Here is an 18,227-nt window from a genome sequence, read left to right as displayed (position 1 = left end):
ACTTCTTGTTGATTTAATGCATTGAACTCTTGAAGCACACATTTAAACATTTGCTCTGCAGGTAGATGATTACTCAGGAGCATAACTTGGTTGATTTTAGGAACAATCTTATATTATTTTAAGATCTTGTATTTTATTTAATTATGCACCAACAAATGTAACATACACAACATTAAACATTTCATAATCTTTAAACAGCATAACACTGAACATAGCACATGAAAACTGTAGAAAATCTGTTGTTTATTAATCTTTAATCACATCCTAGTGTAAACGGTTGAACTATTCTACTGTAGAGCTTCAAAACTTGAGAAATGATTATGTAGTGACATTAAAAATGACTAATAACTCAAAAAATGAGCATTTGTGTAAATACAATTACATAAAACAAGCGAGGATAACCCCAATGAGTAAAGTTGTAAGGGTTACAATAAAATTTCTTTGTAGTCTTTGTGAAACACATTGTGTATTGCCTTATATTGATATCAGTGTGTTTTCTCTCAGCTGACTGAATTTCAAAGTCACTTCTCAGAATACTATGAATTAAATGTAATCTTTTCCAATAAAAAAAAAAAAAAACCCCGAAGCTTTATTAAGCTCTCGTTCAAAGACAAGACTAAGTGTGAAATGTTAATGTAGTATTGTGGCTTTTGGTCCTGAGCTGCTGAATTATGGAAGCAACTGTCACAATGCCTTATTGCACGTTTTTTTAGTAAGACACTGTGGTTAAAAAAAACAAAAAACTTTGCTGATCGCTGTAACAATCGCTGTAAATGAATCGATACCAAAACTGATCCAGTTCTTGGTTTACAGTTTTCCCCATTACCTAGATAACTATATGTGTGAGCATTTTATCAGTAAAACCTTTTCATACCAAAACATACCATTACATCAGCCACCAAAACAGAGACTCATTTCCCGACACTATAAACAGCACTCACCACTTTTTACACAAGTGTCTGTTAAACCACGTTTGTCTGCTCAAAATCAAACACACTAATCTGCTTATACAGCGAATTTGCACTGTGTGCTCTTTAAGAAAACACCGTCATACAAAATGATCTGATCAATAACTGTCATAGTTATAGCCAACAATGCCATTTGCTAGAAAAATTTAGGCCACAATGATGAACATGGATATATTTTAACGAATAGACCACATTATTATTTAAAAACACTCTGAACACTGCGGTCAAAAACATTTCAACAAGCTACGTGGGCCAACATAACTAGGACATTCATGTTAACATGATTGCAGAGTGAAATTTCTTCACTGATGATCACAATATCCTTGGACAATATGTTTTGTACTTTTCCCATTTACATTTTATTCAGCACAGTTTATTGTAGAAAGTATTTTATTATAGTCACGGTTGTTAAATGCTTAATTAGGTAGAATTGTTGGTTGAGTCTGTAAAGCCAAAAGTTGAATTAATTTAATTTAAGTTTTCACAAATCAGTATGGGGTTTCGGTTTGCAAGTTGTAGTTTTAGGAACATTATTAACCATTTGACAACTTTTTTTCCAAGTTCCACCATTATTTAGCACGCGTTCCTGCCAGCATGTAAACACTGCATCATTGGTAAGTTGGTCTGTTCTGTGATAGCGCTGAGGGCATCATACCCTCATTGATGCCGTGTGTTGGTGCTGATTGGGTAGGACTGGGCCCGAACTGCAGCAGCAGGTTATATGTCCCAGCCTCGGACAGTCCCCTTCTCAATCCAAGCCCACCTCGCTGCGCAGTCAACCCGCCTCGCCTGCGGGAGGAGATCAGGCCGCCCCGCTGGGCAGGTGAACTCTGCACTGGAGCGCCGTTAAACTGCGCAGCCTGCGAGGCCATCAAACAGGCTTGTAGTTTGCGTTTGGCACGCCAGCGGGCCACTCGAAGGCGAGTCTTTTCTCTTCGTTCCCTTACCAGGTCTGCAAGTAGAGCCTGTGGTAGAGTCTGATCCAGCTCACGCCGTCGGTTTGTACCAAGCCCTCGGTTTGTGTTCCGGCCTCTTAGACTCAGAGTTCTGCTGCGTTTGTACTCTTCATACAGGTTCAGGTCCTTACGTCTCGGACGCACCTGCTTTTGGACCCCTGCCACACACAGCTGAGAGTCGTCATCTAAATATGGGCAGAGAGGTGAGAGATTAAATATATTAATACAAATATTTGAACCTCTTGAGCCACTATTTCAAACAATAGCAGCATGTTATTTTATATGATGTAAATATAATTTACATTAACGCTCATAAGTACTCAATATTGACCTAGGCCAACTGAAGCCCATCTCAAAACTACTATATGATCGAGTAAGAACTAAACGGTAAAATATAGATACCTAAAGAGATGCACAGTGAAATAATACAGAAGCCTTATTATAACACATTATTAAGCAGGCAGTATTCACTTTAAGACAATTCCACATGTTCAGAGTCACAGGGTGGCACAAAATAATCACTTAAATGAATCACAATTTAGATGAAACTCTCAAACCGGCAGATCTGTTGTGATTCCGTGCATACGCAGCTTCTACATGTGTGGTTACACGTCAGCTTTTTCCTCTCCTGAAAACTGCTTTGGCTGCTTATTGCAACATCACATCCTGTCAGTTTCCTGATAACTGTAACCTCAAGTATCTTCTTATCAATGTTTGCTGAGCAAGTTTCAGATTCACAAAAGCCACGATATCTACGTTTTTAGAATGTATTTGGTTTTATAATAAAACCTGACCTAGTTTTATAGAGTTTTTTTTTTTTTTATATGATATTACTTGAAAGATTACATGGAATATTTGTAATTTTCACACCATGGGAAAAGTTTAAACTTCTTAGGCCCCGTTTCACAGGCAAAGCTTAGATTAAGCCAGGACTAGGCCTTAGTTCAATTAGGACATTTACAGTTGCAATCAAAATAATTAAACCCCCTTGACCTGCAAGACATTTTGCTGCCAAGAACAAAATTGTATGAAAGCAATTTAACAGAGGCATCAGTAAACTATTATGGAAGTTTTCTAATACATGTTTGTGTGTGTGATTCTGAGAATGTTAAGTTGATGAGAAATGAAAAGAAAAATCCAACTGGCTCTAAATATTCGTGTTCAAAATGATTATAAATATATACAGTACAGGTCAAAAGTTTGGAAACATTACTATTTTTAATGTTTTTGAAAGAAGTTTCTTCTGCTCATCAAGCCTGCATTTATTTGATCAAAAATACAGAAAAAAAATGTAATATTGTGATATATTATTACAATTTAAAATAATTGGTTTTCAATTTATTATACTTTAAATTATCATGTATTTCTGTGATGCAAAGCTGAATTTTCAGGATCATTACTCCAGTCTATCACATGATCCTTTAGAAATCATTGTAATATGATGATTCATTATCAAAGTTGGAAACAGTTCTGCTGCTTAATATTTTTTTCATAACCTGTGATACTTTTTTAGGATACTTTGATGAATAAAAAGTAGAAAAAAAAAAAAAGCAGCAAATGTTTTAAAAATAGAAATCTTTTAACAATATACACTACTGGTCCGTAATTTTTTCTTTCTTTTTTTTTGAAATAAATCAATACTTTTATTCAGAAAGGATGTGTTAAATTGATAAAAAGTGATAGTAAAGAAGATTTATATTATTAGAAAATATTTTTTATTTTGAATAAATGCAGTTCTTTTTAACCTTTTATTCATCAAATATATTAGGCAGCAGAACTGTTTCCAACACTCATAATAAATCAGAATATTAGAATGATTTCTAAAGGATCATGTTATAGACTGGATGCCACATGTGACACTGAAGAGTAATGATGCTGAAAATTCAGCTTTGCATCACAGGAATACATTATTTTTTTAAGTATATTCAAATAGATAACTATTATTTTAAGTTGTAATAATAATAATAATTCACAATATTACTGTTTAATTTTTTCTGTTGTTTTTTTTTTTAATCAAATAAACGCAGCCTTGATAAGCATTAGAGACTTCTTTCAAAAATATATAAAAAGTAATGTTTCCAAACTTTTGACCTGTACTGTATATATAAATAATCACTTTTAATTTGCCACTAAACTGTGAGAAGCTTTTATTAATGTGTGCATCTTGAGACAAAACAATATTTTAAGATATGCCAGTGCAAGTCTGTTTCTGTAAGGCTTAAGCCTCGTCTAAAATCCTTACCTAAAATCCTGATGTTTTAAAAATGATGATTTTAAAAAAATGGACACTGACTCTGGACACTTTAATAACCCTAATTTACTACTTCTGAACAATAGATCAAGTAGTTATTAAAATATTTATTAAACAGTATGCAATACAGTAATTCTTTGTACAAGTAATGTATAAATCAAAACTGACATTTTTACAATAGATTAGGAGGATGTCCTTCCTGGGGCCAAACGCAGGTAGTCTTTGATGCATTTCTCTGCCTCTGCTTCTGTGGGAGTCAGGAGGGCGCTGTTCCTCATAGCTGCAGCTGTGTGTTAAATAGATAGGTTATTAGTTTACAAAGAAACAAAAAAACATTTTTATTACTGAACTTTACCTGAACAGACAAGTCTGACTGTGTTTATGTATACAATTGTAAAATTTTAGTCAGCACAAGTGGAATAAGTTCTAGAGCAATTCATTGCAAATGTTAAAATTAAAATGTATTCATATGTGAATTGACTGAGATATGTAACTATGATATCACTACAATACTTTTATTCTTAAAAGAATTCCATTTGTTTTGGACATACCTATTATTAGTACTCCAATATTTGTTTTTCTCAAGCCCCGCTTGTCTCCACGTCCACACCAATTGAGCTGTTTGGCCACGTTTGAGGCAAAGACCTTGTTGCAAATTCTCCCCACGGTCTTTTTCATAGTTTGACCTCCACTAACAGACAATCTGTTCACCTAAAACAGGGATTGAATATAGCATGTAGATTAAAAATTCACCCAAAACTGTTTTATTTAGATAATTCCAAAGAATCTTACCATTTTTTGCATTTTCCCTTTGTCTAGAAGTGTTTGCTCCAACCGGTCAAGATCCTCCATTGACATCAGAGGCAAGACACAATCCTTGTCTTCATCCTCCATCTGCAGTGGGGGTTCAAAGTGCCTGTTCCCCACAAGACACTGAACCAATGCAGTCAGGTGGTTGATTTTCCAGTCCATTTCTCCCTGCCACTCAAGAATAGCCCTCTCGTCAGCTGCAACCACAGGTGATTTAGCTGGGACTGACACTGAACAGTAAACCTTTTATAAATGTATGAGCTTAACTCCACATTGTAAATGAAGGGATTAAACTTACCTGTACATTTATTATTTTCAAAACTCTCTGGGCTCGCATCTGACATGGCTGTAAAACAAATTTACAACACATTAAAACTTAAAATTTTCTAACTAATCCATTTCAGAAAAATTGTTAGATTCATGTTGAAAAGCAGCTGAAATTAAACGATTTAATCAAAGAAAAGATAAAACTGACCCAAACTTCTTCAAAACGAATTGGGTCCAATATTTACCTATTTGTTTTTAAGCAATGACTTTTAACGAGGAATACTTTCACTACGCATAATTACAGGTATTTTTGTAAACGAAGATCAGACAATAGTTTGAATTTTCTTCGTCTGTCTGTCGGCCCCCAGCTTTCTTTTCAACTTCTTTTTGCTTAGCGAACACACACATTAGATTTAATACAAATATAAACAAGTAAAAGCTAGAATTAAGCCTTTATTCTTAATATATTTGTCAATTTAGGTTGAAGTTGTGTCCTCAGGTTACATGTCAACCCTGTTGCCATCATAACGCTTTCCTAACTCTTATTTAGATTGTGTCATAGATTATAGGATTTGGTCAATATGGCAACATCAACTCTGCAAGGACATGTTTCCTTTTTATCCTTCGTTCAACCCTGTTACCATTTTGTACAGTAAACGCTGGTCTGATTATTGAAAATGATTGTAAAGTTTTCACATTCAATTCTCTCAATAAGCATATAGTGCCATGACGTTTCCTTGTCTAGCTGAACTCTGTTACCATCAGCCCTGTTACCTTTACAATAATTGATCTTATCCAAACCTATATTAACATACCTTGAAATGGTATAAAGTTAAAAACACTATTCTGAAATGTTTAAAAATGGACTGAAATAAAACAAATGGTCTTAAAACCATGAATGTCGGTTCAGTAATAAGAAGTCTCAATATATGATAAACACGGTGACCTTTAAAGTTTTAAAGTTCAAGTAAAGCAGTTAGACTCACCTGTCCATGTTGATGCATTTCTCTTGTGATTCCCCTTCACTGAATGACTTGCGATGTGTATTAAAACATGAACAGCTCGAATTTTTTACATTTTTTAATTCTGACAATTTTAACATGAATATTCATTAGAAAAGGATTATCAGTCTCATTCACTGAAAGCTCCTTTAAAAAAAGTTTTGAACAGTATTCCATGATCTGGCCTGTGCTATGAAAAATGTAATGATGTAACTTTCAAGGTTTTACAGTAAACAAAAACTCACAGAAATGGATGCCCTGTATACTTGGCCTTTTCAAAACATTTAAATACCGTTTTCATGAAATAATCAACAATCATTATTGCATGAAAATATTATTGCTGGTCTCAAGAAGAAATATTTTCCACCTTAGGCCCAAATTACCAAGTTATTTGTTCATTGAAAAAAAAAAAAAAATATATTATATTATATATATATATATATATATATATATATATATATATATATATATATATATATATATATATATATATATATATATATATATATATATATTCCTGTTACAGTTTAACACATGATTCAGTATTCTAAAGATATTCAGTAATGCTATTGCAAAGCATGAAATATTGTAATTTACTGGTTACTTCAGATACTCTCTAAATATGCTGGATATTACAAAAACACAATGATGGGGGGAAAAACGTAACAGGGCTGAATCCAATTCAACAGAGTTGAAAATGATAACAGGGTTGAAGTGTCTATTGTTAATGAAATATACATTAATCGATTCAATCATACATTAATTAATTCATTTATTTAAATTTTGACCACTCATTACAAAGTACCTCATAGCAGAACACATATAATACAAAGAGTAACATATTCATTTAGCATGGCCCATCTTTGTGAATTTAAATGTCAAGATGTCACAAGATTCAGTCAGTGGAGGTTAAGATCCATCATAAACAATGGATTACCCAGAATCTCAGTCATCCTCTCTCTCTTTCAGTTACATCTGAAATATTGTGCAGCTCATTGACTTGGTCACAAGTCATTTTACTGGGTGCCCGAATGACCACCCGATGGAGCCTCAATGTTGATGGACTCGAGTGCTTTTATGATCACCTCACTTTTAAGGCTATGCTGGTTTAGGTAAGGCCATGAAGAGTTGCACCTGGGACGTCCTGACCCTGATTTGTCAGTCTGTCTGCGGTCCTCTTCGGGGTTGCAGTAACACCATCAGACTAGGTTCAGGGCTGTCTGGAGGGGAGGCAATTATTTTGAAAAATGGTTTCCTCTTCTGTCGTTCTTTGGCTTCTCTCCACTGCTTGCGCCTCCATCTCTGAGCCTTCTCACACAAGTCACCAATTCTCTTCTTTTTCCCTGTCTCAACATCTCTTCTCCACCTCTCTCGTTCAGTTCGGAGGTACCTTTCCCTGCGGTCAGGATCAGCATCCCTTCTCGCCCTGTATGCTCTCTGTTTTTCAGCAGCTGTTTTTGCCATTACAGAGTCTGAAAAAAGGAATCCAATGTGAAGACTTGCTCAGCTTCTCCTTATTCCAAATGAATAGATTCTTTAAACTCAGCATGACTTGATATGTATGAATTCATCATATGTACAATGAGCCTTTTGTGAGTACTGTCAATATTGATTCTGTTATTCAAAGAAAATGTACATGACCATTATGAGATGGTCATATAGGTTGAAAAATGACCATTTCAACCTTGTAATTTTCAAACCTTAATTCTGTGTTACAGGTTGAAGTTCAGTGTAAGACTAAAAATGGCTTATAACAGCATCAGCATCACTGCCATACACCAAATTCCTCAGACCGCAAAACTGAGTATGGAGCTTTGGAATCCTAACCTATTAAAAAACAGGTAAGGTACAGTTCATGTGGATCGCAGTACTTTTGCAACTGGTATTAAAGCAATACAGCCTAAGTTGTGATTATGAACAGCTCATGAATTTCTCACTGCTGCTCTTCTGTAGAAATTGCCTTCAGAAAGCAACTTTCACTCTTTGCATCTCTTTCGCAACATATCCATGGCAGGTGTTTGTAAGTTTTGATTGTAAAACCAAAGTGATAAACCATTGGTACTGGTGAAGATAAGCATGATTTCCATTTTTAGTGCCTTCAAGTTTTCTTCTTAATACAGTGGTAAACAGCGGTTGCTGCTAGTACTCACGGACCTCAGTTCAGAGTCAAACAATGCGCAAAGAGGTCTGTGGCCGACGGGTTTGGACCACACAATCAAAACCAAGAGTCAAAACAAAAATATACCACTAACCACACGACAGATAATTTCTCAGAAATATTTTCTCTGAAAATTTTTTTGAATATCCCTTAGATGTTGTTTTAGAATATTTGTCATACAGTCACAAAGTCATACAGTTTTTTAATGAAATGAGAGTAAGTAAATGTTTGTATTTGATTGGTTTTATTGGTTAATTCTACATGGTTACACTAGTTTTTACGTAATTATAAAAGCTTTGTCTTGATTGCCTTAAAGTGAAGCACTCTGTCATTTTCAAAATCTTTTTTGGTGCACTTCCACTTCAGCAAAATCAGTTTGACCACAGATCAGAACTTTACATTTCTTGCAATTTAATTAGAATTTTGAAAAACAAGTTTAAAAGGCTTGTTAAAAATTCTGTCATCATTTACTCAACCGCATGCCATTCCAAACCCATAAGACCTCCATTCATCTTCAGAACACAAATGAAGATATTTTTTAATTAAATCTGATTGACTTCTGTCCCTCCATTGAAAGACTATTCACCCAAAACTCTGACTCTTTAAAACGTTCATAAATGGATCATAAAAGAAATCCATATGTATCAAGCGGGTTAACCAAAGTCTTCTGAAGAGTCACGATCGCTTTATGTAATGAATAGATGTAATTTAATGCCAAGCACGTACGGTTGAGCTTCCGTTTACCATGTTTCAGAGCTCTATTTGTATGTTCACTGTTTATGTATATTTAAAAAACCTAAATTAGATCTGTCCATCGTATAAATCGATCGTGTCTTCAAATGAGTTGCGATTAAACTGCTCAATTCATATGGATTTATTTTCTCTGATTTTATAAAAAATATCTACATTTGTGTTTTAAAGATGAACAAAAATCTTAAGGGTTTGGAACGCCATGAGAGTGAGTGATTAATGACAGAATCTTCATTTCTGGGTGAACTAAACCGTTGTATTCCTTATTAAAAAAACACTGCTACAATATACTCAGATGGTTAGCATTTATCTTGCTGTATTAGAGGTGTATTATTGTATGCTGTATTATTAGTTCACTTTCAAAAAAAATGTGCTGATAATTTACTCATCCCGATGTCATCATTGTGGTTAAAATTAGTGCTGGGCAAAGATTAATCACGATTAATCGCATCCAAAATAAAAGTTTGTGTTTGCATAATATGTGTGTGTACTGTGTATAATTATTTTGTATATATAAATACACACATATGCATGTATTTATTTAAGAAATATTTGGATGTGTATATATATATATATATATATATATATATATATATATATATATATATATATATATATATATACATAATTTATACTATATATAAATATAAATAATTTATATATAAATAAATAAAAATGCTTAAATATATACATGCATATGTGTGTATTTATATATACAAAATAATTATACACAGTACACACACATATATTATGCAAACACAAACTTTTATTTTGGATGCGATTAATCGCAATTAATCTTTGCCCAGCACTAATATATTATATATATATATATATATATATATATATATATATATATATATATATATATATATATATATTTTTTTTTTTTTTTTTTTTTTTTTTTTTTGAAAATGACCAATCGTTTCGCTAGATAAGACCCTTATTTCTCAACTGGGATCGTGTACAGACTTTGAAGCTGCAATGAGAGGGACATTTGAACCTTCTTTGAACATTGGTATAGTTGGTTGCCATTGAAGTCCATTCGGTGTAGAAAAATCCTGGAATGTTTTCCTCAAAAACCTTAATTTCTTTTTTACTGAAGAAAGAAAGGCATGGATATCTTGGATGACATCGGGGTGAGTAAATTATCAGCAACATTTTCTTTTAGAGTGAACTAATCCTTTAAAGGGGCTATATGTAGAATTCAGAAATTTAGCGACACCGGTGGCCATTAAGGAAACTGCAGCCAGCATCTTATTGCTCACCACTCGAGCACAAGTAACATACAGGACACTGAACGTGATTCAAAGCCCTGAAATACTCGCGGCGAAGTTCTTTTTCGTTCTTCACTTAGAAGTAAAAAGTTGGAAATACCTTTGCAGCAATATACTGTTAACAATCATCTAGAATCATCCATGCTGCTGAGACCGACGATTCCAGCTCTGCGATTCACCGGCATCATGCTGACATATGAGGCAATTATAATCAAACTATCATAACAGTGTAATTTTAAAGTATATTTGAGACTATAGATCAGGCTATGTGAGACAATAGTTTGAATTAATCCCTTTTCTTTGAATGACACATTGACGTTACGGTACACAATAGCTCTTTCAGCATGATCCTGAATAGTGTATTTGCATTCATTTTAATGTCTCATTGAACAGAAGAGAGGATCTTGGGAGTGCGCATAAATATCACATCCTTTGGATTTTCCCAGCGAAACAGAGTCCTTCACACAAAAATCAGGCTTTCATGGAATACCTAAAGTTGGGGAATTTCTCGTTTTTTACATTTCGTTACAAGCTGTTCAGACATTGGCAATATAAAAAGCAATTCATAAATTAAAATTCTTACATATAGCCCCTTTATCAAACAGGATTGTTAAAATCAGCTTTATAAAACTTCATACTGTCATTATTATTCCCTTGTCCAGTATATAAAATAAAAAGCTTTTTTTAATTGAATTATACTTTGAAACTTTTACACAATACAATTTTGTCAACCATACTTAAACGTCTTGGCGACATATGTGTGATATCTGGGATTTAAAAGCCTGAGAAAAGGCTCTTCTATCTACATGTTCATATTACCCCAAATAAACCAGTGTAAAAATGTTAATTTTATACTTACAGGTGGTTGGGTCCATGTTGATGAATGCTGGGATTGCAAGGTCTGCTGAAGTGCCTGGACTCTGAAGAGCTTGGAAGGATGCAGGTAGATCTAGTGAGAGCCCAAGCTCAGGTTCTTGATGATGAAGTTCAGGGTTGGAATATTCAACTCTAGACATGCTGCCAGCTTCAGCGGGTTCATCCTTCACACAGACAATTTCAACCTCGGCCTCCTCCTGTTTGATCTTCAGCGATGGTGCTCCAAAGGTCACTGTACTTGTGCTTGTGGTCTGGGATGACATGCCTGGATCTGCCATCATGGGTGCAGAGAGGACGCTGCTGTCGGGCATGTCTGTGTGCCCAGTCTCTGCAGAGGCCAGAGGGGTTTGACCCCATATTGGATCACTGGTCTCAGACAGAAGCGCCTGACTGTCCACCAGGTGAGGGCTTGAGTTATCAACTATGGAAACAACAAAAAATCACTTTCTGTTGAGTTGAGAGAAAACATTAGGAAAGTATAATACACACTGCCTGATTGAAAATAATAGTCATATTACAAAATTCCTAAACTGTTTTCCTTGAACTTTTTAGTAGTGATAGTGGGTCATTTAAGTAATGAAATTCATTTTCATGTCCCCATCATAACTGTCCTTATTTATTTCATTTTAAATATAAAACTAACATTTATGGGTATTGAAATAATATTTGTTAGTTTTCTTTTGTTACAATTCAAGAAGTGGCATCATTTCGGGTGTAGAACAAACTTCAATAAGTATTAGCAAAAGATTTGATTAACTAATAGTCAGTTTGTCCCACTTTGAAACTATGCAGCGTTGTTTGTTAATATTACATTAATGATTCTTGAAATGATTCTCAAGTTGACTATGTAAGCACAATTGCAGTGGCTATATAGTAAATAAATATTGTATAAAATAAATTATAGAAAATCAGTCATTTGTGCATATGATATGTGCCATCGTTAAATAGTATACGTAGTCTACCACCCTGTTCGAAATGTCAATATCGGCCTTTAAAAAAAAAAAGCCTACCACTAGTTATACTTCTATATCTATCTATCTATCTATCTATCTATCTATCTATCTATCTATCTATCTATCTATCTATATGTATATATATAGTGCACTGTATTTGTGAAGTAGTAGTGTACTTTACAGTGTCCTGCTGCAATCTATCAATTTTCAACAAGATACCGTTGCATATATCCACCAATTGCTGCGATGTGTGTGTGTGTGTATATATATATATATATATATATATATATATATATATATATATATATATATATGGATAATGGAATAGTATTGTTCATTCCTGTTATGCAGCACCTTTTGATCACTGTAACTTAAAAGGAATCTGTTTTTGTTATATTTTATGCAGGTATTAGGCTACTATAACAGTGTAGTGTATAAAAGGGTTTCCTTCATGTAAACAGTCCCTTAGTGCTTTTCTTGCATATTCATGTGGACATTTGTTTGTTGTTTTGTGGCGATATTTGCTTGTATCATCACTAACAGTGGAATAGTATTGATCATTCCTGTTATGCAGCTCTGTAACTTCTTTAAAATGAGTACAGTAATGCTTGTTATAATTTAAGGAAGTATTGCTATAAAAATTGTAGTGCATGAAAGTGTAGTTTAAGAAATGATTTACACAATGGCAAGAAAATTAACAAGATGAAACCCTGCAGGATGGAAATAAAGAGCTAGAGTTGCTCAGTGAGGGATTAACAGCTGAAATGTGGACAATCACACCCATTTCTGTAATTTATTTAAACATAATAGAATGTTTAAAGCTCAAGGCAAACCAAATAATTCAACAAAACATCACAGAAGTATTCTAATCAACTTCTAATACCTAGCTAGAAATTTCTCCAGCAAAAATTGTCACTTCTTGCAGAATGATTGCGGGATGGAAAGTAAAAGGAAATGCATAAATTAAAAGTGATATCCCCCCCCAAAAAAAACATTTCAATTAGAGAAAAAAAAAAATACCATCTGGAATATTTCTTAATAAATTGCCAGTTTTATCTTAGCGGCAAAAGTGACAATACTCACTCAAACCAAAGTAATGAAATTATTTAAAATTAAAGGGTTTGTTCACTCAAAAAAAAAATTCCCCACCCTCAACCCATCCATCCTATGTGTATATACACTCATATGTCATATGACTTTCTTCATTCAGCCAAACACAATCAGAGTTAGGGTATATTAAATAATTTCCTGGTTCTTCCAAGCTTTATATCCATACAGCTTCAGGGGGTTAATAAAGGCCTTCTGAAGCGATGCGTTTTTGTAAGTAAATACATTTTAAAAATCCTTATTTATAACTTTATAAACTATAATCACTGGCTTCCAGTAATGGCCGTACGCAAGTCTAGGACTGCATCCGAAATCGCATACTTCCCTACTATATAGGCTAGTAGGTGAAAAACTGTATTGTGACAAAAGTGGTATGCCCGAAACAACAATATTCATAAAAGAGTAGGAAAAAAGTACCTGGATGACCTACTTTTTTGGGCTTCAAAATTGAAGGTAATATTCAGTCCCATTATAAAGGTTGGAAGAGCCTGGGTATTTTTTTATATATAGCCTAACTCTGAATGTGTTTGGCTGAAAGAATAAAGTCATATGCTAGATGGCTTGATGGTGAATAAATTATGGTATATTTTTGGGTGAACTAACAATTAAAGCCTTATGTTGTGATAGTGTTGATTAAAGAAAACTAACAAACATGATTTCTATCTCATCTTTGTTATTTAATGTAATATATGATGGGGATATGAAAAGGTACTGCATCACCCATACATGTTTATCAGCTGACGTTTCATACCTTTATTAACTGATGGTCCATGGATCTCTTCAATGTGGAAATCAGCAATGTGATTCTCATTTCTTAAGGCTTCTTTGGACATGTGCATCTGATGTCTCACCCATGAGGGTCCAGCTACAGGGGCAGGTTCATTGACTCTCGGTCTGGGACAGGGGTTTGGGGCTTTGGCACACACTGACACAGTGCTCGTCGGGACTCTTCTGCAGTGCATCCCTGTGGATGTTGCCATGTCTCCATCTCCATGATACAGTCTATGGTTGGCGTCTTTAGCAGCCAGGACGCTAATGTACTTGCGCATTGTTTTCATCTGACAGCGAGACGTCTCCAACATTCTCCGGATGTTCTCGTTCTCTTTCTCTTTCGCGGTCATCTCCCGTTTGATCTCCTCAAATTTGAGCCCGACCACCCGGATCATCTCTCCTAACACGGTCTCCACCGCGACGTTCACGGCTTTCTCTATGACAGCGCCCATTTGGCCCCGCATCAGAGAGATGGTCAAATTCACATCCATTTTGACAGGCGCAGATCTGAGCTGGGTCGAAAACGCGACAAAAAAATATTTTAATGCCTGATTTGTATACGAGTAGGCCTGTATTTTGTGCAAAACGTAGTCTACGTTTACCAGACAAACGCACAGACTCCGTCCGCCATTGATTGGCCACGCAACGACAACACACTGAGACGGAGCAGGAATCACATCCGGTTCAGCAGGAGTAACGTTACATGAACCCTCTGTAGGACGCATATAAGGTGTGTTCCATTCGACAGGGTCCCTACGCAGTGTGCACTGCTCCCTGAACAGGGTATATCAGTTGAAGTGGACTTCGCTGACAATAATCGCTGATTTGGAATGCCCTGCAACGTCCTCAAAGAAAGGCAACCAGGGGGTCGTGCAGATTATGATACAACACAAATAAATGTAAATGTAACTGTCACTGAATATGAAAATACATTTTGATTTGGTTATATAAATGTGCTCTTAATATGGTCTTAGTAACTGTAGAGGTCTCATCTCGTGCGCTTTCTTTCCCACGCGCAGCTGCATAGCAAACATTCCTGAGGTAAATAAAGTAAAATAAAAAAATGACAGCAGCTGATTCTCAAAACTTCATTTATTTAGATATTCATACAATAGACGATGGAAATGTAACATCCATCACCCTAACCATTCATAAATACACTAGTTTTTATAATAATAACAATGTTTATGAATTCTCAAATGCATAGGCTACATAAACTCAGAGCCGCTTAAATAATTTAAAATAATTAAAATCTCTTCCAACGGCTCTGCTCTATGGTTAGTTAACTATTAAAAGTCAGGCTGTTTTTGTTGGACTATAACTTAAAGTTAGGCATTTTCATTAACACTTTTTGTTATAGCCTATTGGTTGGTGTAACTGGTAGGCCTACTCATACTGGTGGTCTACAATATTAAAAGAGCCATTCCACCGAATGGGTGACATTTATGTCCCCAGAACATCATATGTAAAAAATTGCATGAAAATAACTCTAAAATACATTTTATTATTAAGCAAAATGTCTTGCATATTAAGCTAACTACAAATTATAAAATTTATAATTAAAAACATTAATAAAAACTACATAGAACACAAAAAATAGCATTTTCTGCATGTCCCCACTCTCTGTCTCTAAACTTTGCCATGAAATATAATGATTAAAATCCTTCAGAAATCTTAAGTTTTGGGGATTGTTGTGTGACTTTATATCCAATGTATTTAAAATGTTTGTTTGTTTTTATGAGAAAAAAATATTTTATCTAATATTTTAGATAAAATACACATTTTAGTCATGTCCCCGGGTTTTCACTCAGTCCTGTTACTCTAACACATTCCCCCCTCTGAAAAACTTGGAATATTCCACAAGACACATTTTCAACAGGAAGTTGCATCATCTTGATCTTCTAAAGGCAATGGGAAGACCATAAGTTAGTCCTCTTATTTTAATTTCTGTATATTTGATGAAATTGTAACTATGACTGAGAAGGTCAATCTCAACATACTATCCTGTTACCTAAATAATTTCTTAGAATGTATTTGTTTATTTTAAAGATATTAACTTTTGTTAAGTTACTAGAATTTGCTCAGTGTCCTCATGCTATTAGCATGTATGCTATGTGGCCATATGTCATGTATTTGATAACTTTTTGCTTAAAAACTTTATCCTGTTACTTTCAGTCCTGTTACTTATATGAAAAAATAACAGGAGTGAGTTAACGTAACAGGAGTGAGTAGAGTCCTCTGTTTTGTTGATTTAATACTGTAAATATTATTTCTCTTTCCATCTCCTTTGCTGTGAAGTACTACTAGCATATAGTACATCACTTCAACATAGAAATCTTATGCACACACAGTCATGTACACTCTCTCTCGTGCACACACATATGGACACTCATTCCTGTTACCTGTTCCTCATTCCTGTTATGAAATAGTTCATTCCTGTTACCAAGTGTTCAGTCCTGTTACTATTATTACTTATTTTCTAAAAAAATAAAGTTAAACCACTTTTTTTATCAGTTTTGTTTGGTCCATCATTTATACAATTGTTTAATAAATTAAATTATAAAAAAAATGTATAAACTTGAGGCTTCGGTCTTCTTTAAAATGAAAAAATGGCTTTGTGTTTTTTATTAAAATACACTTTGCCTTAATAGTGATTTTTTTGTCACAAATATCAGTTATTTGAACATATAACCAACAATATCTTTAAAATAAACACTTTCTTGTGGGGAAAACAAAGGAATAATTGACATGCTTTTAAACATGCTTTTTAAATGTCACATGAGTTTCGGTAACAGGACTGTGAAAACATGCATCCATCTTCTGCTTAGAAACCTTGTAAAAAATTAAATAAAGTTGCCTGAGATTGACCAATACACATTTTGAATAGGTAAATATTTGAGTATTAGATTCAGTGTTGAAAAAAAACAAAAAATTAAGTTTAATTTTTAAGAGTTACAACAAGCAAATGTCACCCATTCGGTGGAATGGCCCAAAACATGTAAATCATCTGTGGAAGTCACAGGACCAAAAAATGTTTGTCCAATCATTGCTTTCGGTCCGTTTATGTCACCCACATACTCATTCCTGCTCCTGGAGAGCCACTGTCCTGCAGAGTTTAGTTCCAACCCTAATTAAACACACCTGAATCAGCTCATCAAGCTCTTCAGAATCACTTAAGTATTCAAATGCAGGTGTGCTGAAGCAGGTTGGAACTAAACTCTGCAGGACAGTGGCTCTCCAGGAGCAGGAATGAAGACCTCTGGTTTATGACAACCGCCGATCTAAGGATTTTTCTGGCAACACTATCAACAACGAAATGAATCGAGTGGTACAACTTGCTCCGGTGTAACGATTCCCTATTTTTTGTTGGATGCAGTGATTACAAATCCTGACGATGCATCGATCTTGATTGAAACATTAATCATGAATCGCTGATTCCAGTCAGTAATCAATTTAAAAGATAAGAATTAAGCAAAAGTGCATTATAGTCTCTCCAAGGAAGCATTGTGTGTTTAATGTATGTAGGCCTGCCTGGAACAGGTTGTGTTGCCATAAACACTATCCCACACAATATTTAGCATGAACTAACAATACTTGTAAAGCCTATGTAAATTTCTACAAATGCCATTTTTTTTTTGCCCCCACTCTCTGACCCCCTGAAGGGCGCTGTGTAAAGACACATTTGGGGAAGCATTTAAATAATCCTATATGAATGCATATAAAAAATGCAGAATTGAATTAATCGTATCGAATTTTAAAGTGAATCGTCTCGAAATGGAATCATTCTGAATTTGCAAAAATCGCTCTTGAATTGAATCGAAAAACCTATGAAACGTGAATCGAGTCAATAAGCTGTCTACCCAAAGATTCACAGCCCTAGTAAATACCCACACTAGCCTAGCCTTGAAGTGGTCTTGCTCTTGACCACTTACTTACATAATGTATTTCCTGTATTCAGAAGACTGCAAGTGCGAGTAGAACTTTTGATTACCCGAAAACTTGTAGATGTTAGTTCAGTAGTCCCTATGTAACAGACGACACAATTAATTGTGGTGCTTTTAATTCTAAAAAGCAGTTGTAAATGT

The 18,227-nt window shown here is 34.5% G+C and overlaps 1 protein-coding gene across 4 annotated transcripts; it reads right to left on the bottom strand.

The window, feature by feature from the left end:
- Positions 1 to 3: 3 nt before the first annotated feature.
- On the bottom strand, positions 4 to 14,827 carry LOC308692055 (uncharacterized protein). 4 transcript variants are annotated; one of them, XM_081367748.1, is made up of 7 exons: positions 14,123 to 14,776; positions 11,295 to 11,732; positions 5,284 to 5,331; positions 4,968 to 5,182; positions 4,727 to 4,886; positions 4,344 to 4,461; positions 4 to 2,109 (listed from the first exon to the last, which is right to left on the bottom strand). In XM_081367748.1, exons 1-6 carry the CDS (start codon positions 14,631 to 14,633, stop codon positions 4,358 to 4,360), a joined length of 1,476 nt encoding a protein of 491 aa, XP_081223874.1. In that variant the 5' UTR covers positions 14,634 to 14,776; the 3' UTR covers positions 4 to 2,109; positions 4,344 to 4,357. The 4 variants fall into 4 exon arrangements, with proteins under 4 accessions (XP_081223874.1, XP_081223872.1, XP_081223873.1 ...); XM_081367747.1 differs by lacking the exon at positions 4 to 2,109 and having other exon boundaries at positions 4,122 to 4,461; XM_081367746.1 differs by lacking the exons at positions 4,344 to 4,461; positions 4,727 to 4,886; positions 4,968 to 5,182; positions 5,284 to 5,331.
- Positions 14,828 to 18,227: the final 3,400 nt, after the last annotated feature.

This window comes from Scardinius erythrophthalmus, assembly GCF_964197995.2.
Source record: "Scardinius erythrophthalmus genome assembly, chromosome: 6".
NCBI lineage: Eukaryota > Metazoa > Chordata > Actinopteri > Cypriniformes > Leuciscidae > Scardinius > Scardinius erythrophthalmus.
The sequence above is the reverse complement of the archived record's forward strand: the minus strand, read 5'-3'. Positions and strand labels throughout refer to the sequence as shown.

Bases quoted from the DNA above. Each gene is read 5' to 3' on its own strand.
- LOC308692055 (XM_081367746.1), bottom strand. From the start codon at position 14,633: ATGGATGTGAATTTGACCATCTCTCTGATGCGGGGCCAAATGGGCGCT. The intron at 11,733-14,122 runs GTATGAAACGTC...TTGTTTCCATAG, and splicing joins TGGACCATCAGTTAATAAAG to TTGATAACTCAAGCCCTCAC. The intron at 2,110-11,294 runs GTAAGTATAAAA...GCCCATATTTAG, and splicing joins CAACATGGACCCAACCACCT to ATGACGACTCTCAGCTGTGT.